The 24,321-nt window shown below is 33.7% G+C and overlaps 1 protein-coding gene across 4 annotated transcripts in view; it reads right to left on the reverse strand.

The window, feature by feature from the left end:
- Positions 1–24,321, reverse strand: part of LOC149782102 (uncharacterized) — an 80,692-nt gene that overhangs the window by 19,296 nt on the left and 37,075 nt on the right. For 3 of the 4 annotated variants that reach the window (XM_089933539.1, XM_089933542.1, XM_089933540.1), the window contains 8 exons: positions 21,937–22,022; positions 20,930–21,002; positions 16,090–16,217; positions 12,218–12,388; positions 8,095–8,124; positions 3,231–3,272; positions 2,864–2,905; positions 4–45 (listed from right to left, as the gene is read on the reverse strand). In XM_089933539.1, coding sequence (XP_089789665.1) covers positions 4–45; positions 2,864–2,905; positions 3,231–3,272; positions 8,095–8,124; positions 12,218–12,388; positions 16,090–16,217; positions 20,930–21,002; positions 21,937–22,022 — 614 coding nt within the window. The remainder of the gene's footprint in view (positions 1–3; positions 46–2,863; positions 2,906–3,230; positions 3,273–8,094; positions 8,125–12,217; positions 12,389–16,089; positions 16,218–20,929; positions 21,003–21,936; positions 22,023–24,321) is intronic. The other variant, XM_089933543.1, reaches the window with a different exon arrangement.

Below are 24,321 nucleotides of genomic sequence, written 5' to 3' on the forward strand. Positions count from 1 at the left end.
TACCTGGATCTTGAACTCTTGCTGGGGTGTCTGATACTGGACATGCTACATGAAAAAGACAGACAATTGAAAAAAATCAGAAACCGTCACAGTGTCAAACTTGATGAAAATTTCTCTTTAAAAATAAAAAATCTTTAACATATTTTGAGAAGATCCCCTTTTATGTGGTATCTAAACTAGTCGCAAGGAATTGTCTCAAATAATATCACATTTGAACAAATTCAAGATAAAAGGTAAAGATAAAATCCAAGTACAGTGTAAGCCCAAATTTCTATAAAACCAAAACAATGGGTGATTTAATAAATGAGTAATTTGTTAAGTACAGTGGAATCCCGCTAAAATGCGATAATTGGGGTCCCCCAAAAATGGATCGCATAATATCAGGGTTGCATTAATGCCAGGTTTTACAACATTTTATTTTTTTCAGAAAACATCTCATTGGCACATATATGTGTATTCATGTCTAACGTATATGATGAATAGGGTATCAACATCGTTTACTATCGTGCTGTTGTGGCATGCAGTTCATCTATAATGCATGTAATTCCATTGAAATATTGCCCCCAAATTTACAATATTCAACAATTTTTTTCCCAGATCATTGTGTCTGAATTTAACTTTTAATATACAGCATGAACAGAGTATCAACACTGTTTACTTGCCATCTGATATCATACTATCGAAGCTTACAATCAATCCGTAATATATGTAGTTCCATTGCAAAAATTGCATACATATTTAAACTACTCAATAATTTTGTCAAACATCATTATGTGTCTGAATTCAATGAGAAAAATTAGCAGCAAAATTAGGTTAAGAAAGATGAGGCACATGTATGGTTCATTACGTTCCAGGGTCTATGAATGGTGTCAGTACAAATTTCATACTGCTAAAACTTTCTCATATGCCTTGCCGTGTAAATTTATCCATTGCAAATTTCCAATAATTAACACTTGTACGCCTATTCGTTTGAATGACTACAGCAACAATAATTAACAATCAACACATGCTTTCAGTATGCAAAAAACTTTTACTTCATATTTTGTGAATATCGAAAGAAACTTGTGAAAACTACTAATCACTGCGCAAAGTGCAGAGAACGACTTGCGTTTCTGAACTTGCTTTTCCATAACAGTAAAATATTTTTATAAAAAAATAGAAAATTAATAATGAGTTCATAAACAAATACCATACCCATATAAAACCTGAGAACTAAGCGCAGTAGGCCTGCAATGGTCACGAGTCAATTTTATACATTTTTATAAACAGAATGCATGTACAATATCACACCGTTTCAATATCCAACTAACAAAGCAGACATTATTTACTGGTCAACTGATTGTGTCTAATAACACTGCCAAGCCCAGCAAACATGTTGGCGGCTTTGTTTTCTGATGTTTATTAAATTGTGAGAATCTTTTATCAACCACCGCATTGTCTGCTGCTTGGTTGTGTATGCAGTTAAAGAAGAAACACATGTCAGCTATTGTTTGAGCAAGCAACGATTGTATACAGAATTAATTGAAGACAATCAAAAAGACAACTTACTGGCTTTACTCATGGATCAGTAACAAGTAACATTTCCGATAATGTTTATTTTGGCATAACACTTCAAGAACCTGGTGAAATTGTTAAATTTCAGAAGCCAAGCCACAACTGTATTATATCCGAATTCATGCGCAAACTCTTCCCCAAAATGATAATAAACGTTTTACACACTATTTCTCGTACTTTAAAAAAAGTATTTTTCCAGGTGAGAAAAAAATACATGTACATGTATTTAAAATTTCAGGAACCACACCACGATTATATTATATATTGTATTATATATTGTACTTTATTCAAATTCTTACACTATCTCTTCCTCAAAATGATAATACATTTTTTGCACAATGTAAAGAGAATGAATTGCATTTGTGACCTTGCTTTTCCATAATGGTAAAATATTTTTTTTACAAATTAGGAAATTAATAACGTGTTCTTAAGCAAACACCATATACATGTAAAACTCAAGAACTAATATGAACTAAGTGCAGTAGGCCTGCAATGGTCACAAGTCACTTTTATAAAAAATTTTAAAGCTGAACACATGTACAATTTCATACCCTTTCAATTTCCACCTAACAAAACGGACATTATTTATTGGTACACTGACTGCGTCTAATAACACCACCAAGCCCAGCAAACATGTTGGCAGCTTTTGTTTTTTGATGTTTATTAAACTGTGAGACTCTTTTATCAACCACCACATTATCTGCTGCTTGGTTGTGTATGCAGTTAAAGAAGAAATACATGCTGGCTATTGTTTGAGTAATAATTGTATTTAGAATTAACTGAAGACAATCACAAAGACGAAATACTGGCTTTACTAATGGATCAGTAACAAGTAACATTTCTGATAATGTTTATTTTGGCATAACACTTCAAGAACCTGGTGATATTGTTAAATTTCAAAAGCTACGCAACGATCGTTTATATTAAAAATATTACACAAACTCTTCCCCAAAATGAAAATAAACATTTTACACACTATTTCTCGTACTTACAACAAAAAAAATATTTTTTTCCCCTACGAGAAAAATACACATACACGTATTTAAAATTTCAAGAACCACACCACGATTATATTAAATTTGATTTCATACATGATCTCTTCCCCATAATGATAATACATTTTTATACACTATTTCATGTACTTTGAACAAAAAATATTTTTTCATGTGCAAATGATTACTGGAAATTTCATGAGCCACGCCACAACTGCGTTATATCCAAATTCGCATTCTAGTGGGGCGCTTTATAGAGGGGTTGCACTGTAATATAACCCTTACTTAAAACTAGACAAATGTGAAAGATTGTATACCTGGATCTTGAACTCTTGCTGAGGTGTCTGATACTGAAGATGCTATATGAAAAAGACAGACAATTAAATAAAATCAGAAACTGTCACAGTGTCAAACTTTATGAAAATTTCTCTTTAAAAATACAAAATCCTTAACATATTTTGAGAAGATCCCCTTTTATGTGGCATCTCAACTAGTCACAAGGAATTGTCTCAAATAATATCACATATGAACAAATTTAAGTAATTTTATGTAAAGATAAAATCCATGTATAGTGTAAGCCCAAATTTATAAAAAACCAAAACAATGGAGTGATTTAATAAATGAGGAATTTGTTAAGTAATATAACCCTGACTTAAAACAAGACAAATGTGAAAGATTGTATACCTGGATCTTGAACTCTTGCTGGGGTGTCTGATACTGGACATGCTATATGAAAAAGACAGACAATTGAAAAAAATCAGAAAATGTCAGTATGTCAAATTTGATGAAAATTTCTCTAGAAAAATAAAAAATCTTTAACTTAGCATTTACCGCCATTTAAAAATCAGCTATGCCAAGCATAAAGGTCCTTATGAATGAAAATATTTCAATTATATTTTGCGACTCTTATCTCTTAAAATGGTATTTGCTAAAGTTATGATTTATAAAGTAATTTTAATCTATAACCATATACTGTATACATTATTTTTGCATTTGTTATAAACAGCATCAAAATCATGATGTCCCATTTTATATCTCATTAGGTCATTATATGATATGATAGATGCTATATATAGTGCTTGGGAACTGGGGAGGTTCAACTGTTCTTTGACTTTTACCCTCTGGGTCAAGGTTTAAAAAAAGGGAACAATATCCTGAAATTAATTCAAATTCCCTAGAGTTTCATCATGGAATGTACATGCAATTCGTGACATACAATTATGTGCAAATTAAGTACAGTGTGTCAAAGCCTACCATAGGATGATAATAATAATAATAATAATAATAATAATATTGTACTAGTAGTAGTAGCAGCATTATTATTGATTGATAATGTTGAACAGATGGAGAATATCATATCAATCCTTTTGGGTTGTGGCTCTAATACATATATTTTTGTGCTTAAATATAACCACAGTGGAATCAATGGCTGTACAGCTCTGCCTTTACTTCTCTCCAGTAACTAATGTAAACATTATCATGCAGGCAAAAAATGAAGACTAAAGTGATCTTGGCCCATTTTTTAGTAACCAATGACTTTTTGCAATTTTTTATCTTAACAATTGAACCTTTAAACATTTTAAAATTATATTTTTTAACTCTGAATCAGCATTATATAACCAATATTGTACCAATACACCATGAAAACACCTACCTATAAAACTACCCAGTCAGTCACCCACCAAACAACCTACCTACAAACCTACCAAGCCAGCATGATGTCCCACCCAGTCACATTACCTTGACACCAAGCCGACCAGTCCTAACACTAACTTATTTATGCTGAGTGTCAAGTGAGGCAGCTGTTAATACCATTTTTATGAAGTCTTTGGTTCGACTCGGTCGGGGTTTAAACCTGTGACCTCCCGCTTCTGAGGCGGCCACTATAACCACTAGGCCACCAGAGCAGTCATGGGTGATGTTAACAGACTGAGGACCTGCCAACCCTAACAAGATTACCTCAGTAAGGCAGCTGATTTGTTACATACATATGACCAGTTTTCAGTAAGGTGTAACAAAATATCATGTACTACTGATTCAAGCTGGAAAACATGACTTTAAAAGTTCAGCATTCCAAACTGATGCATCAACGGAAAACATTATGTTCATCTGAAGAGTTTGTAAAGTACACATACACGTTAAATTCCAAACCCTATGCAGATCAATGGCTTGTTGCTACCTCTCAACTTGATATAATTCTTGGAAATTTTGTTCTTCATTTCACATGATGGCAATCATTTCTCCTACCATATGACATACTCAAATCGACACATGATGACCAATAAACGTAGTTGTGTCCATTCCGGCTTTTATTCAGAAGAATCTGAATATTCCATTTTATTATTCTGTAATGATAATCAAAACTTTTTTAATAAGCTTATTTTATCCTTTCATCTTTAACATGTATCGACAGCTGGATGCCATTTTAAAACAATTCTATAATCTAACATTTGATCATGCAGAGGCTTCGCGTAGAAAAATATGTGCAGTTTGAAGCGTCTGAGGTATTTCTATAAAGTTAGTCTGGTTCAATGACTAATTCCACTAAAACTAATGTGAAACCTGGTTCCAAATCAAACATGGACGAACCAATTATCTGGATTTTAACACAATGATCATATTTCCATAAGTTTTCTTTTTATTCTGTAAGTCTGTATCTTAAGGGTCAATTTCTGAAAACTTGTGGCAAAATTGTAAGAGTTGACAGGTCTGAGATTGTCCCAGATATACGGCAGGTTGTTGTTGTTGTTCTAGGGTTTAATGCCATTTTTCAGCACAAGATAGGCTATACATGGCAGCCAGTATAACTGGTGGAGGAAGAATCTTGGAAAACCCAGGGAAGAACCACAGACTCACGAGAAGCTACTGACAGGCTTTCCCACGTACCCACACTAGCTGAGAAGGCAGGTTGTAACAAACCCCATCCCAGTTCAGCATTGGTTTGTATGCACTGATGTATGTTTATTCTCAAACATTCCACTAAAATCAGGATTTTCTCGATTTAAGATTTTTAGTAAATCTCAAGACGCAGTTTCACATATGGCCAGAGCAAACATTATGGATGTGCTATGATACCTTGGACAAGCTAGAAGTGTGAGGGACAGAGTGAAAGCATATGCTATTACAACTATACTGGGAAAATGGAAAGGACACTGAAAGCAAGATTTAATGAACATATGACCTCAAGAACATGCATACACAAAGTCAACCCCTCAGTTCCTTTTCCTGTGGTGTCAGGGTGAAGGCGGCAGGTTCTATAAAACCCAAATCAATCTTGCCTAGAAAAATACATATAAAATTTCAAGAGTCCCAGAAGATCACAAATTTGTAAACCAATGAAAAAGAAAATGAAGTGGGCCTGACATAGTTCACCTGGGTTGTGGATGCAAATTCACACATGTATTGAAACTAATGAGGAAAGAAACACTTGCTACATTTTCTATAAATACTGGTGTTATTTACCATCTGTTCTAAATCACATTTAAACCACACACACACACACACACACAGATATATATATATATATATATATATACCACTCCCTTGATAATTCACGAAACCACTTATAACGTGGGGTCAGGCATGGAAAAACCAGAAAATACCCCCAAAATTGATCCCTATTTGTTGAACTTGAAGAAAATCGCAATCAAAATTTTAACACTACGAAATATCAAATTTAAAAGAAGGTCAGAAAAGTTTTTACATTTTCTTTCCAAACAACATTCTTAGTACAGTGCAATTAACAATATGTAAGGAACTTTTTATCAATAAAAATGTCACTCATGCAGAGTGGAGGAAGTACTTTAATAAATAAATACAAATGAAATAAATTTTTATCAATTAAAATTTGTGTTAAAATTTCCAAGAATTTGGTCAAGTTGAGAGATAGCAACAAGCCTTTGAGCTGCATATGAAATTGAGTTTGTGCAACTGTACTAGTGGTAAATAAAGTCTATGCATATGCTATTTTCATTTAGGACCAACTAGAACATGTGATGAATGTGTGTGATGTTTCATGGCAATCCCCCAAGTAGTAGAGGATGATTAGTGATAACAAACTTGTACTGATGGACTGGAAGACAATGGACAAAAAATAAGACAATGTCGTAAGTCCTAGTCATCTTTAACAGTAGAGATTAAAAGTTACTGGTGTGCAACAGAAATGCACAACAATTTGGTTTTCATTAGTTATGCCTGGTTTTAAGTTTGTTTGCCTAAAAAGGCTGTTTTGAGTTGGTTTGATTTTGGTCCTTATAAGATAACACAACCTACAACCTTTGCACTATACACTACTTTCAAAAGATTGTGCTTTGGTAAAAAAAATCTCTCCATCCACAAGAATTTAATGATTCATTTGTATTTTTACAAATTAGTCTTATAAATTATCAAACTCTTATCAACTTTGAGTGTTACTAGTTTGATTGTTCTTTTACATTTTGCTCTGGTTTAAATTACAATCCCTGATGTGCATGCATTATTTTGTTAATTGTTTAAAATTCTTTTTCCATTTAAATATATGCATCTTGTATTCTAAATTAATTTGTATTGTTCCTTTCTTTAAAGCCTTGAATGTGAGAGGTTGTGGGTTCGATTCCCGGCCTAGTCATATCAAAGGTTTATAAACATGGTACTAACACCTGCCTCGCTTGGCGTTCAGCATTTAAGAGGTTAGTGTTAGGATTGGTTGGCCTGGTGTCAGGATAATGTGACTGGGTGGGACATCATGCTATATGTCTGCAGCATGATGCCCCAGTGCTAGACGTCACTATAAACTGAAACAATGCAGACATTGTGGCGATATGACTTAAAAATTGTTAAAGCTAAGTTAAAAATCCAAATCACATCTTTAAAACTTTTCTGTAAGGGGAAGAAGTCAGCGCAGCCCTAAATCTTATTCGAAACAGTACTTATCAAAGGTTACTTTCCTTGCTTCCTTCTAAAAGAAATGTATTTGCATGCGCTGCACCATGTGCATACACAATTTCAACATGACATTTACGAGAACTAAATCTACTGACATTCCAGAAGTATTATAAACAGTGCTTTAATTCCCCTGAGATTTTGATGATACAGGCTTATGTACCAAATATGATTAAGATTTGACCAAAAATAAAACATCTCAAGTGGTAACAAGTTCAGCCAATCAAATGCGAGATAACCTCATTATTAAGCATGGATGTCACTCACAATCAAATTCACAAGAGATCTTAATGATATAAGTACATACACCAAGTATGATTAAAATTTTGATCCAAAATAAGACCCCCAGTGTTCAAATGCTCAACTAACAAAATGCTTGAACACCTCATTAATAAGCCACGATATTGCTCATAATCTTAATCATATGAGATCTTGATCATATAAATGTAAATACTAAATTTTATCAAAATCAGATAAAAAATAAAACTACATAATACACACAAAAAGCCAGGCAAAACAGAATATAACATTTTTTTCACTGTAAAAACTTAAAATCATTCATGAAACAAGGATATAAAATTTAATACAATACTTGGTTATTTATGAAATAATAAGATAAAATACTTACGACGAACAACTGCTGTAAGCTGTTCTTTACCTGTAACCAAAAACAAAACGAACAAAAATCTCCAAGTTACTCAGTGTAACGCATCCAACAGTGGAATAATAATAGAGGGAGTTTAGAGTTACATGCAAGGATTTGTTTTAGATTTGTTGGTTTCACAGTTTCAACTATATAATGCACACAAAAAAAATGTATTTTGAGGGATGCAAAGAAATTCCCTCTTGATTCATATGCGTTACTTTCCATATCAGATTCATTTATTGTAAGTCTTGTGTACAATAACATACATATAATGGTAACCATACCAGATAAGGACATATTTTTGTAAGTTTTCCATGTAGTGGCTATGGAAGCCACAAAGTTGCATGGGGAGCCACCCAACTATTTTGACAAAGAATATTCTATTAAACATTCATCCAAAGTCTGATCAAAACAGACCATTCTTTTCCTAAGATACTCATTTTTATATTACATTTCCAATTATTTATTCCTGCTGTTTACACAATGGCAGGCATACCAATAAAAGAAACCCACATTTTATTTAGCCCACCTGTTACTTAGCTTGAAAGCAAAACAAGCCTTCACAATATGCTAAACAAGAAGCCCAAGTGGGCTTCATATCATTCACCTAGCTTACATAACAGTTGACCCTTTCACTGAGCAGGCAAATGGGGTATTGTAAAAACATGTATGTAATACATCTCCCAAAGTTTCTATCTTGTTCATTTTACCTATTTCGCTAAATCCTGGTATTCTTTCTACAGATAAAAGCATAATCAATTTGCAGTCTTTTGGTCATAGTCATTAAGATCACGATGATAATAAACCCACCAGAACAAAAATATGGTTTCAAGAGTGGTAACAAGGTTAGAGAATCAGCTGCAAGTCTGATATGTGCCCAAGATCTTGATGTTAACCCATATTCCAATTTTAATCAAAACTGGATCAGAATTATGGCTTCTAGAGTGGTAACAAGCTCAGCTAATGACACGCGAGATCACCACATAGATATGCATGGATTTCACTCATCCGTTACCATCCATGATCTTGACGATATAAGCAAAATCAGATCACAAATATGGCTTCCAGATCAGTAACAAGTTCAGCCAACCAGATCCAATATTACCTCATTATTAAGCATGGATCATGTTCATTATCAAACCTATCCAAGACGAAAACACAAGCCAATATTTTAAGTTTGATCAAAATGAGATCAGAAATGTGGTTTTTGAAGTGGCAACAAGCTCTACCACTCCGATGCAATATCAAATTTGGATTTGCTTGCATGATGCTCATTATCTAACTTGAACAAGATTTTAAAGATTAGGCACATATTCCAAGTTTTATCAAAAATGGATCAGAAATGTTGCCTTCAGAGTGGTAATAAACTCAGCCAACAGTATACAAGATTCCTTTATTAGTATGCATGGATCTCATTCATTACTGAGCTCGTTTGATAATAATTTAAGTCACCTAGCACATATTCAAAGTCTAATCAAAATAAGAGCAGAAATATGGCCACGATAGTGGAAATAAGGATGACCTCATTAATATGCATGGATCTTGCTCATGATCAAAGTGATCCTTAGATTCTGATCATATAAACCTATACTTCAAGTTTGATTGAAATCAGATTAGAAATACGGACTCCAGGGTGGCAACAAGCAATAGTTGATAATTATATGGATGGACACTGCACTGCTCATGATGAGTGATGTTGGACAGATGCATGGCCATACGTAAGTTCATTTAAATTATGGCTAGGTAAGCTAAAAACTTTAACATTGTCTTTAGTCTTGGGTGGGGACAGACATATGGACAAACACAGATGACAAAATGATTGCAATACTGAGCTTCTGCCAAAGCTGGCTAAAGAAAAATTATAGTTCTGTTAAAGATCAAAAAACCAAACTGACCACCTTCATCCCTCTATTCCCAGACCCAGAGACCTGGGTCACTGATGTCAGTCAGCTGTGAGGGATGTTGGCCTTTGCATTCTCTGCTGCAATTTGGTTTGTTCATCTTTTACAGAACTGTGTTTTAGAAGACACTGTTAAAGGTTTTTCTAATTTTACTAATAGCAGCCGTATATCTGATGACTAGCAGCATTTGTATTAAGTTAAAGGTATTTCATACTAGAATAATGTTTCTGAAAAATATGGTCAATTTCTGCTGATCAGCTTCTGAGAAGCCATTTAAAGTTTTGTGTATTTCTAACAATGGTGACCATATTTGATGGTGGATTGGCATCATCTATATAAATTTGAAAGATGTTCATGTCAAGATGCTTCCTCTCAATTTTTTAACAAATTCTGTTCTGTGGCATTTTAAAACAATTCAATAATAATCATGAATGGACAATGCATGACAAAATGAAAAATACCATAAGCTCACTTGGCCCTATGAAAAGGTGAACTAAAAGTGAACAAGAGTCCTTTGATAGGACTGAAACTCTACTGGGCTAAAATAATTTCCAGGATTTCAAGCTAAGACCATATCTTCCTTTAACTGCCAAGTGTTGAAACCATGACAGATTGACACCAATTTTATTTAGAACCAAGTGGACATCCTCATGTCTTCTGGTGAAACCCCATGTCAATATTACCATCCATTCTGGGAAAATAGCAATAACAAAATTGGATCTATGATTGGCACCATTTTCATGTAGGACCAACAAAATTATCTTAGGAAGTATATTGGGGAAAACCAAATGCTGATACAACAATCCGTTTGGGAGGAGTTGAGATAATATTTTCATACTGATGTCAATTTGCATCATTTTCATCTGAGACCAACTAGGCATCATAAGAACTCTTCTGATGAAAAGCCCATGTCAAAATGACTTTCCATTTAATAGAAGTAGCAATAATAAAATGTTTAAAGTATTGGATATCAGATCAGAACCATTTTAATTTAGGACCGACAGTCTTATTCTGAAATCTTCATGCTGATATAACTTTCCTTACTGGAGGAGTAGAAACAATATTTTTGAGATGGATGTCATGGTGGCCATACTGGGTATCTGATGCACACCAATTCCAATAAGCAAAATGTTGATATGAACAGTACTCTAGGAGAAGTAGCAATAATAAAGTTTTCCAGATAACCATTGTGGCAGCCATACTGGAAGTCAGATTGGCACCATTTTCATTTATGACCAATTAGACATCATACTAATTAATTCCGCATAGACCACATGCTGATATGACCATTTATCTAGGGGAAGTAGTGATTACAAGATTTTCAAGATGATCTCTATGGTGGCCATATTGGATGTCTGACTGGCACCATTTCCATTTAGGAACAACTGGATATCATAAACCCATGAAGATACAACCATTCATTCGAGAGAAATGAAAACAAGATTTTCAAAATGACACCAGTGGCAGCCATATTGGGATGTGTAAACAGCACTATTTTTGTTTAGGACCAATTAGACATCACAAGAATTCTTCTGGTTAAAACCCTCATGCTAATATGTCTTTTTTGTTCAAGAGGTGTAGCAGTAACAAGATTTTCAAGATGGCTGCTATGGTGATCATGTTGGCCATCATATTGGCACTGTCTCCATTCAGAACCAACTAGAACATCATAAAGTCTTTTCAGTGAAAACCTGATGTTGATATGACCATCTTTTCAGAAGTAAAGACAACAAAATTTTCATGATGGCCGTCCAAGCATTACCATTTTCATTTAGGACCAACTAGATCATAGGATGAATTTTGTTTAAAGTTTCATGGCAATTCTTCAAGCACCATCAGGAGTAGTGATAACAAATTTGTGCTAATGGATGAACCATCCTATAAGTTCTTCTGGTTATATCAACAAGCCAGCCAAATTTCATTTGTCTATGTTGAGTGATGTTATCCCAAACTTACTAACAAGCTTCCCAGGATGGACACATGGATGTACAGATGAATAGGACCAAATCAATTAGTTGATGCAATCAACATCAATAAATTTTGCACGGAATGCAAAATGAAACTTTCAGGGTAAAATGGCATCAAAATTATTAAAATCATGGACTTTTTATAATATGGTCTGATGTTATGTTATGTTAAATGTAAACACAATTGTTTTGGTTGTATATTTATAAGAATGTAAAGATTTCAAATAAAGATCAAACCTTCACGTCTAAAAGTCCTCAAATCTTCATAAGTATTATTTATGCTACTGGTAGAAGAGGACTGCACAGGTACTTTCGAGTCCTGACGCCTTAGTCTTTGAGTACTAACTTCTTCGCCTCTGAGCCCAGCCTCACTGTCATTTCTCTTACCCTTTCTCAGTGGGCTGTAAACTGAAATTTGATCACTCATTTATCACTTAACCTATCTTTCCAAAATGCAGAGAGCTGTATTGAGTCTACCTTATGTTAGTGCATTAAATCCATCATAGGTTCAATATCAGATAGGAAAGTCCCACTTCATACTCAGAATCTGCCAACAAATTCTGATTCTGAGGATGAGATCTCCCTATCAAACAGCAATGAATACAATGGACTCTGTTCCTCTCATTTGTAAAAGAGGAACAGTGGTCTGAATGCATCTTTAGAAACCTAAAATATTTTTCAAATAAATTTTTACCTTATTAGTTCATTAGTTAAACACAAAAGCTCTTCTACAACAAACCATTTTAATATAAAAGAACATTTTTTTTTTATAAGCAAGCACTGTTAATGATATTACAACTATAAGCATAATGAAACCATCTATTCATCAATATCATCAAGTGTACTAGTATGGGATAGACAAATCATGAATCTTTCTCACATGGGCAATTTATGTTAAACATACATTACTGGAATAAGAAAAACATCTTTTTACCCAAGGAGTAGAAAAGTTCACGAACTATGTATGATGTCATTCATGCATATGATCCATAGATATTTTATTTTCTGCAAGGTTTTTGCTCACAAATATAAAAGAGAAAAAGATCTAAATCTTGCATATGTTCCTTCATGCATGGCTTGGATAGGGAAACTAACCTTCATGGATCACAATTTGTCCTAGGGAATGGCAAACTTTTAACTTTATGCAAATCATATTTCCTCAATTTTAATATGCAGTCTCAGGTTTGATCCTCAGTTCCATAGATGCATGCGGGTGTGAATTAAAATCCATTGGTTTTCTCATGATTTTCCAATTTCCTCCACATCCAGGATCACCTTACATGAACATTTTTAGCAGTCAAGTGCAGATTATAAAAGTTGACATAATTGGTGGTGCAAACAATGGTAATAAACAAGACAATGCAAGTCAGCAAAGCTTGCCTGCAAATATTTATACAAATGCAAAAGTTTTATATTTCCAAACACTCAAGATGATCAGTAGCAAGCGATCATGATGGCAAATCAAATTGTTAATACAGGACACATTTACTCTTTTCTTTGAAGTGGGATGCTCTATTTAAGGTCTATATAAGCACTAAAGTGTATGAAATAGAATATAGTGACCTATTTTTGATAAGCAGGGATCACGCTGGGCTTCACCAATGATGCAAATTGCAATTTTTTGCCTTATTGGCGACAAAATATACTATCTGCCAATCTTTTTGGCCACAACATTTTTGGTTGTTAAAAATTGTATATACAGTCTTGGGTTTGGAGTTGAGAAATTCAAAGGCACCATGACAGGAAAAAGCCACAAAGTTTAACTTGGACATAAAACTGCACTGGAATCTATTGTTACATAAACAAATCCTCTGTTCATATCGACAAGCCACCCTAATATGGCATTGTTATTTCATAAATCCACTTATGCTAATGTCTGGCCTTAGTAATCTGTGCTGTAATATAACCCAAATAGTCATGCTACCTGACTAGCTACAATCAACCACCTCTGAAGCCGGGAATGGAATGACTACAATCTACTTGATGGTGGCAATATTGTTCCTTTTCGAAAAATTTACCAGAAAAATTAGTTTTGGTGGAATATCAAAGAAAACAGATTACCTCTGAAGCACTGATCATTCTAAGCAAATGAAAAGAAAATTCTGTCTATGTCAATGCTTAACAATTGTTTGATGTTGCTGCAGCAATAACAAACAGGCATTCATTTGATCCTTCAAAGTGCGCCTTTAGCGGTGCCTTCAATAACACATGAAACTTCATCAAAGCAAGCCAAAGACCTTTGATCAAAGAAAGTCAGCAACAAACTTAAATAAAAGCATTGTTTCATTTTTCATAATGATTGAACATATTTATTGTGCCAAGAAAGCTTCCTGTTTGCAACAAAAAAGTTCATGCTTATGACCGCTACCAATAGTGGTTTAAAACCAAAATTAAAGTTCCAATATTTTGAAATAACAGATATCTGGCCATCGAGTTAAATAAAATGTATATTATTTAACACATTGTGGAGTGTACTACACAAATGTAAGTTGTCAATATACCAGTGTATTTCAGACTAGTTGTCTTCATGTAATCAAAATTAAAAATTTTATTTTCTCTGCATAAAACCTAATCACTGATGACAGGTCATCTCCTAAAAATTAAATTTGTATGCAAAATTTCAAACTATCAAGGACAAAGCTAGACTCAAATGTAGGGGAATAAGTTAATGCTTTCCCCTGTAAGAATAAGGGAAAACTCATGGGGAAAAATGAAGTATATAAAGAGGTTAACATTTATAATGCTGAAAACAGTTGCCTGAATCATCTAACTGGCTACTCTTTCAGTCAAATATGGTGGTCAAGAACAATGGAAGAAATACTCGGCGTAAAACATCATCCATATTTAGCTATTTTTTCTAGCACTTACTGAATAACATGCATAATGGCAGAGATATTTCCTAAATGGGAAAAAGACAGGTCCAAAAGTCATATTGCCACTGTGTTGACATCAGTTTTCTCCGTGTGATATATTTCAATATCTCAATTTGAAATACACAGCAAATTCTGATCCTTATGGCCGTATAATTATTTTTCACTTTAAATTACAGTAATATCTTAAATAGCAACAATGTGTGACATCATGGTAATTTTCCTGTGCCAACAGTTTCTAATGAAGGGTTGTCTCCTTAGCTGGATTTTAATTACCATTAATTTAAATCTCACAGTTTATCAAAAGAGTATGATGTTGGAAACTACACAATTTTTTAATATGCCATGGAATTTTCACCATCAGCATGAGACCCTGGATGATGTCAGTTTGATGAAGAATGATGTAATAAAATCTAAAACTGAGATGTCTTTGACTTAAACTTATGCAAAAAAACTGAGGTAATGGAAAATCTTTAAATGAAATTATCTCCCTTTGGTAAGAAAAATAAAAATGTAAAATGACCAGACCTTTCATTCGTTTGAAGGGTGATTGACATGCAACCAGTGTGTTAAATGATTATGAGCTTAAATCGTGGACATTCTCAATCTGTGCAGAAAATAAAGTCCAATATGAACAATCCATGTTACCTGCATCCATATAGTCTTGTCTGTCTTGAAAACTATGAGTAAAAATTGTTAGTAGAAACACTGAATCTAACTCAACACTTTGGGTTTTATTATTGCAAGAATTATGTTTTCTTGTCATTTTCAAAATCTGATAAACATACTTAAGAATCACCAACGATTTTAATGAAAGTTGCATAATTAAACAACAAAATTTAGTCAGATCTTTTTCAAAAAGGAGGGCATGCTTCAGCTTCAACTTACTGATATCCATGTTATTAAATGTCACAAGATTATGTTCCTCAACCTTTCCCCAGCAGTTTTTGTAAATTCCAGAACCCATTTGAATATCCAATGGTTTAATTAGTCTACTTCTCCCATGTAACAACAGATAAACTTAATTAGTAAAGTAATGAAGGAGTGAAAAACCTGATAATGGCCTATGTACTAACTCAGCACAGATGTTCTTCTATGCAAAATATTGGGCTAGTTAAAAAAAAGTGTCTAGTATTCTAGGTTAGATGGGTGTAAAACTCATCACTGGTATTAGCCTATCAAGTTGAAATCTTTTCAGACATAACTTTGCTGTATTTGATTTTGTTGTCATATTTTTACCTGCTGATTGTCTTATGTTTGATCTTCTCCTCCTGCAAATGCAAAACAACAGCAGTCCAAGTAATCCAAGAATTAAGCAAGGTACCAGTACACTGGGTAAAACAATAGACAGATTGTTGTTGCTGTTGCTGAAAGAAGGAAAAATGACATTCATAAACCATTTTTACTAATATGACTGGACATCAATTAATAATAACAAAAGCTCTTGTTGATATTTTGACTTTTTGCGTATGTAATTTATATTGGAAACCTGTTCTAAAGTTTCCCATAAAACTATATAAAATTATATCATTAGCTTTATTCATTTTTCCCCACTAATATTAAACAATGACAATTTACAGAATTACTGACCACCATAACATAATGCACGGCAGGCAAAAAGTCTGGAAGAATCCCATCGCCACTAGGGTGACAGAAAGCTCAATGACTTGCAGTCCGTATTTTTCTTGTCTGAGGTTGGCTATTACAGGTCTTGGTCTAATGATTTTAAGCAATCTGTTATATAACAGACAACCCTCAGTTTGAGACCCTGACAATGTCAGTTTCATGAAAAATTGTCAACAGCATGCCAACAATTAATGGGCGCCCATGTTAGAATTTAAATAAATTATTTGTAAATGTTAAATGAATGATTCATAAACAAGTTCCACAAAACCTGATGCCTCTCTTGCCACTGCATTCATGTTTTATTGCCAAGGGTAATTTTGTGTTTGACATAATTTTTCTTTCTTTAGCCCATGAATCTATTTATGCTTGTACCTTGTTACATACTGTCTTATTTACATTAGTGTATATGCAAAAAAGGTCACAATACTGAACTCAATCAAATAAATCAGAACACTTGTTGTTACTGGTATCTTTTATTTTATATACATTTTACAGAATTTAAACATCATCCTATTTATATTTTATCTTGCTGCACTTCATGCTTACATTTATTTGGAAGGGTTTATCTTCCCATGTTCTTTTTTAAATTCTTCATTTTTACACTTTTAGGACTTTACCATCAGTTGGCACCATATAGCCACTATCAAGCTGTGATTCATATATACATACATACACTCCATCTGTTGTTTTTATAATCTGGTGCAATAATGAGGTGATATATGATAAAGAAGGGTTCATCGATAACCTATTTTAAATATGCAACTTTATACATATATACACATATTATTGATTTCAAAGGTTTCAGCCTAGATGCAGTGGAAAACTATCAAAGGGCTGAGAGTATTTTCCACGATTTTCTCTAGATAAATTCTGACAAAACCAAGAATGACAAAAAAGTTTCTCATAAAATGACAAACAAAATGTTTTTACAAAAATGATCATTATGTCAATATCTTTTCTCCTACTGATTTTCCATTTTGCAGGACTGGTTCTATATGTGTAGTTATTGAATGGTGCTGTACATTGCTTTCTGAACCATCTGAGCCATTAATCTATGAATTGTATTACACTGAAAATCCATCATTAAAAAGGAAAATATGGTGACTTGAGAACAACAGCATTCTCATTAGGATGACAAAGTTGGACTCAATGTCTTTTCACCTGGTTCCTCCATCATAAAATTTTATTTTACTCAGAATCATACAAGAAAACAATCTGATTGATCAAAAGTGCTACATTTGTACAATCTGAGAATGATTTTCAACTTTGGAGGAACACCTACTGCTCAAATGTTTGCATAATGTTTTATGATGGAGGGACATTGGAAAGGTTATGTTTCAGCTCTAACATAGGAGTCCCAATTATATAAAAATAGTATTTCTGAGATTTTTTAACTGACATCAAATGCTATTTTGGTCAAAGGATCATTATTTTGCATGCCAGGAATGGCTGATACTTCTTTCTCATCCAATCCATAAGCAACACAGTGGGAAAAATTCAGAGGTTAAACTGGGCTTCAAGGGAAAAGTTGTATCTTTTCCAAGAGCAGAGATGAAGGGAGATGTTAGTCATCAAAAGAAGACGTGATTTGTCCTTCCCAGGAAAACACAATTTGCTGCTCCCAAACCCATCTGATAGTGTAATATTTTTATAATTTATCATGAACACTTCAAAGTTCTGCACTTAAGTTTTGCTGTCCTTTTGAAACTAATACTATCACCACCCCATCGTGTTACCAAGTTTTCCTGTCCTTTTTTTGACACTAATACTATCACCACCCCATCTTGTTACCATCCCATAATCTTTGTTTTTGGCTCTCTTCATGTATTCTGAAAAATGAACACCATCATAATCTTTAACTTGCAAGTTAAGAAAAAGGGGTGCGGAATGGAGTGGGACATAGTCTGAATGTTTTTATGCTCCACTATGAGAGATGTAGAGAGTGTTACGCATTTAGGCTTGAATAAACAGTAACACAAAGAGTGAAAACAACAAGCTTTTAAAAAAATTAACAAGAAATTTATTATCCTACAAAAATTCTGTAAAAATGAAAAAAGGAGATGAACTTACGGTTTCAAGAATCAAATCCAAAATAATCTAAGAATAATCCACAAATTAAATTATAAAATTCCTAGTAATAAATGTTCTAATAATTTCAAATTCGAATCCTGATTTAAAATCCAAGATGGATGACTGAGCTTATCTACAGTTCCTTGTAGAAATACAAATAGTGGCACTCCAGTATTGGAAATCCAAATTAAACTTGTAAACAATGTCTTTTCAAAATCTGTGTGAGCACTCTTCAAATATTTCCAGAGAATAAAGAATTAATCCTTTTGAAATCCAAATAATCTGAAGATAATTAACTCAAAATCTGGCAACAACAAAAGAAAACAACTCGATACCAAGTGTAAAAGCCCAAAAACTGAGAAATCTCACTCTACACATCTCTATTAAAACTAACAAATGCATAGTTATGGAAAAACCAGAATTGCAAAATCAAAGGGGGGGGAGTCATGTGATCATGTTTATATCACGTACACAGAATATGGCCTTGATTAGACCAATAATTTTCTCTAAAATAAAAAATAAAAAAGTTGTTGTTGTTATTGTTGTTGTGGGGTTTAACATCATTTTTCAGCACACGATAGGCTATACATGGCGGCCAGTATTAATGGTGGAGGAAGAACCACGGAAAACCCCGGAAAGAACCACTGACCCATGAGAAGCTGCTGGCAAGCTTTCTCGTATACCCACACTGGCTGAATCCGAGACTCAAACTGCCGCAGACAGAGGTGAGATGGCAGTGATACACAACGTACAGCGCTTTGGACCACTCGGCCACTCGAGACCCCATAAAAAATGTTGTTTACATCCTAAACCATGTAGGCCCATCATGACCTTGGAAACAACCAATCATTTTAAAATAAAATAGAACTTGTTTACTAATTTTTAATCAAGGTCAGAATTTAGATCAACACCTGGTGTTTATAAACTAACAGTCAAGGTCAAACAATTTTCTGAAAAAGTATCATCTCAGGTGAATAAAGTTACATTACAATAGCATGTAAGAAAAATATATAAAAAATATTTAAAACTGACAAACAAACAATTCACTTATAATAAATATATATTAAATCAGATATATGTAACAAGAGTTATCCATCTCACCTCAGGCACTGGGCTGAGGCATCCATGTTCCATGAGCACATTCCAGTTTTTATAACCTAACTCATCAGATTAATTTCTTGTTTTAGTTCTAAGCTGAATGCTTTATTTAAATTTTGGGCTGAAAACAGCAATAACTGCATGTTCAGAAGGGTGTGTGTGTCATTTGGATTTTTAATGTAGCTTTAAAAAAAATTCAGTCATATCGCTATGATATCTGCAGTGTGACAGTTTATTGTGATGTCTAGCAATGAGGCATCATGCCGCAGACATGTAGCATCATGTCCCACCCAGTCACATTATCTTGACATCAGGCCGACCAGTCCTAACACAAACCTCTTAATACTAAGCGCCGAGCGAGGCAGCTGTCATAAATTTTTTTTATAAGTCTTTGGTATGACTTGAACATGGTTTGAACCCTGGACATCCTGCATCCGAGGCGGATACTCTAACCACTAGGCCACTGGAGCAGTCTGTTCACAAGGGAAAGTGACAGTTCTAAACATGGCTCCTATATATAACCTTACTTATCTGGTTCCTGACTAGCAATTTGGCAGATACAAAAACACTAGCCATAACAATCTGCCTTAGCAATTATGACAGTTATTGTCATGTGAGAATACTGTGTCTGTTTCTTGAAAGTCATAAAATATAGAATGTTCAAAATAATACCTGCACATGGATTAATAAGTGAACACACCTCTCTTGTAGTCAAAACAGGCTTAAAAATTAATTATCAACCATGTGTCTCAATTTCAGCATCCCTAGAAAAAAATGTGACTGCAAGAATCTGTGTGGAACATCATAATTGTAGAACATCATAATTGTAGAACATCATAATTTTCTTGAATCATTACAATACATCCTAGGTGTCTCATTGTCACTGACTTTGTGACTTTATAAACATGTCTGAAAAATTGATTGTACAATTGTTTTTTTTTTTAACACAACCATATAAGGGACAAGGAAGTATTTTCAAAGAAGATTGTTTAAGAATATAGACAATTCATTTATGACTTCATCAGTATGCTTTGCATTATGATCAGCTTTCACCACATGAAGTTCACAATAAGAATTTTTTAAGCACACAGTGCATGTATTACATTAATTACAGTACATATTATCACAAACATGCAGGTAAGACTCTTCTAATGAACACTTGTGACCTTTTCTTAAGCCTTAGGAGTTCTACCATGACATTCAAAATACACAGATTCATCCAATGATTTGGTCAGCTGTATGCCTTTCTCTGGCACTACTTTCAATAAGTGAATTTGACACAAACCTTGAATCATCATTGTTCACTGTATTGTTAACATCATGCTCTCTGCTGTATGGCTCTTCTGTTGTCTTTCCATCTGAAATGAATGGAAAGTTCATGGTGCAGTTAGCAGACTTGTGGGATTTTTACACTTTTCATTATTTAACCATGTGTTTGGGCATATTATCTGGGACATGGTAACCTACATTTTTGGTGATATACCTCTGTTATACACACCAAGTGAAATGGCTTTAGAGATAATTAGATGATTTGGTAAGTAAATTGGGACCTACCAATGATGTCTTTGATATCAACATTCAGTTGAGTATTAGCCACCTAGTGGTATTAAGGGGACATAATGGATAATATTATTCCTTTTGTCTAAATGTTACCATTGTATACATATGGGAAAGACTAAACTTTCCAGGAGTGCTTGATATTACAGGAAGTGAAACTTATTTACCAACACTAATGCCATTAGGGAACAGAGAAAAACAAATAAGCCTACTGAATGAAGCGTATTTAACTCTGAGGGTAATAACAGCAAAGTGTCAGTGATGTTTCAGAGCTGTATTACTTTTCAAACTCTTCTTGTAGTTGAAGGTATTAAAAATGGAGAATTACATCTGAATATTAGATCATTTATAACCTTTAATTCTGACAGGAATAAGAAAAAGACCATTTCTATTTTAAGATGACAACATACCTCTCATCTACACTGTACATGTGTTTTGCCTTGGAAGTGGATAAGGGACTGAATTGTTTGAACTGTCCAGTTGCTGGATGTCAACATCACTGAAAATTTGTTGAAAACTATGAAAATCCAGCATAAAAGAATGTACAGAATATTCAAAACACAGATGACATCATTCAAGAATTTCCTACAGTGTGTATTATGCAAAGGGCACAAAGCTTAAACACTATGTATAAGACTCGCCATGAAACATCAGTGACATTGGCTGTGTTAATTACAGCTGGTTACATTACATACTGATTTTATTTGTCCATTTAGCCATTGTTTCTTTACCTACCTGTCCAAGGTTCTTCTTTGGTTGGCAACTGCAAGGAGGTAATGTTGACAACCCGTTTAGTAGTTTTCATCACTTCTGTTCTATAGCTGACAAAAAAATAAGTTTCAAATACATGTTTCAACACTTTCTTTGCTATCTTAATTTGTATTTGCAAAACAGGAATGTGAATTCGCTAACAAGTTTCTCTGAACAGATGGATGGACGCGACCCAATCAAGTGAGCAGTGGAGATATAAAACCGAGTCAGACATTTATATAAGCTATATACATTTGAACTAGATTTAAATTTGTAAAAGTACTTATTTAACAAGTCCAATAAGCCATATAACTGATAAAAGACAAAAGTTTGCAAAAGTTATTTAAATAAAATGAGATACCAAGTTATCCATAAATGAACATAAATATATCCACACCAATGTTATCGTAATTCCTGCCAAATGAACATAAATATATCCACACCAACATTATCATAATTCCTGCCAAATGAACATAAATGTATCCACACCAACGTTATCGTAATTCCTGCCAAATGAACATAAATATATCCACACCAACATTATCATAATTCCTGCCAAATGAACATAAATATATCCACCCAACGTTATCATAATTCCAGCCAAATGAACATAAATATATCCACACCAACGTTATCGTAATTCCTGCCAAATGAACATAAATATATCCACACCAACATTATCGTAATTCCTGCCAAATGAACATAAATGTATCCACACCAACGTTATCGTAATTCCTGCCAAATGAACATAAATATATCCACACCAACATTATCATAATTCCTGCCAAATGAACATAAATATATCCACCCAACGTTATCATAATTCCAGCCAAATGAACATAAATATATCCACACCAACGTTATCGTAATTCCTGCCAAATGAACACAAATATATCCACACCAACGTTATCGTAATTCCTGCCAAATGAACATTTTTGGATCAAGTCCAGCTAGAACAACTGTAACAGTTTCTGTTGAGTTTAGAACCAGATTATTTAGGTCATTTTGAATTTGGAGCAATTAACTTAATACTTTTCTATGGCTGATATTCTGTCTGCATATGGACGTGCATAGTGTTAAAAGAACACTCAGGAAGTTTCAGTGGAGCAATGTGAAGCAATAAACCATTTGTTATCGTATTTGAGGGATATATATGCATTATTACACTAAGTATGTACATCTGTAATTACTGTGTGTTACAACATATCAGCAAAAGTCCTGACTATATAATACCAAGTTATCTTAGGTACCAAAGAAAGGCACATAAAACAAAGCTATAGCCTAAAAAAAGGTACCGGTCTTAAAGGTTACACATATCAAAGAAAGGTACACAAAAGAACGATAAAGGCTATGAAATGGAAATAACCTTAAAATACAAAATGAAACTTCTTGATAAAAACTGCAATCCTGCATAAAGTTCAAGACCTTCCCAGCTGAAAGATCATGTGATGTACCACAGAGTAAAAAGCTTGCCTCCATTAGTCAAGTCACGGATAAGAGAATATGAAAATTCTATTGTAACTGATTCATTAACACAAACTGTGTATAACATTAATGTAAGTTCTATTTAATTAGGTGATGTTGCTAAAAATTATATTCCACAATATCTGCAGAACTTGCATCACTGTTGAAACAAACAAGCAACTCTGGTGAAAAATGAAAATGGAAACCAGAGTCTATGTAATAGTGGTCAAAGAAGGGCATATTTGCCCATATATTCCAGAGAAAACTCAGAATTTACAAAAAATACCCATCACCAGTGTTATTATGAATGGTATGTACAGGATAGTATGCCTACAGGTATACTGGATTGCCAACCCAACGGACCCAATTGGCGTTTCATACCTGCTTTATTTATGAGAGTGAACGTTTGATCTATAAACTGTACAAGTGAAATATATTTACTGTGACATAATATCTATCATAATTTGATTGTATCATTCCAAAAAAATTAAATGCTGGTGTAGTCCTGCAATTAATTTTCAAAGAACTTAATTACATACTAAGTAAAAAATAAGTACCACAGATAAAATGCATTTACAGAATATATATAATCTCATAAATGTACAAATTGTGACACATTATACAGTTTTCCATCCAGGTGTCATTTTACCAAGTAACTGATCTACTATGCAGCTATTGGTAAGGTTATGACCCTGTATAGGCACTCACATTAAGCTGCTAAGTGATAATCACTAATTGAGCTAAATTTGAATTTCTAGACAGAATTCAAAATTTATTTTTACTTCTAATCCTTGAACGGGTTCATGTTTGCATTGAATAATCAGCCACAATAATTTCTGGGAAAAAATACCCAACCATAATAGATGTTGGGATCCCTGGTCTAAACATGATATCAAACTGGTTCAA

This window comes from Sinohyriopsis cumingii, chromosome 15, assembly GCF_028554795.1.
Source record: "Sinohyriopsis cumingii isolate HCF-2022 chromosome 15, ASM2855479v2, whole genome shotgun sequence".
NCBI lineage: Eukaryota > Metazoa > Mollusca > Bivalvia > Unionida > Unionidae > Sinohyriopsis > Sinohyriopsis cumingii.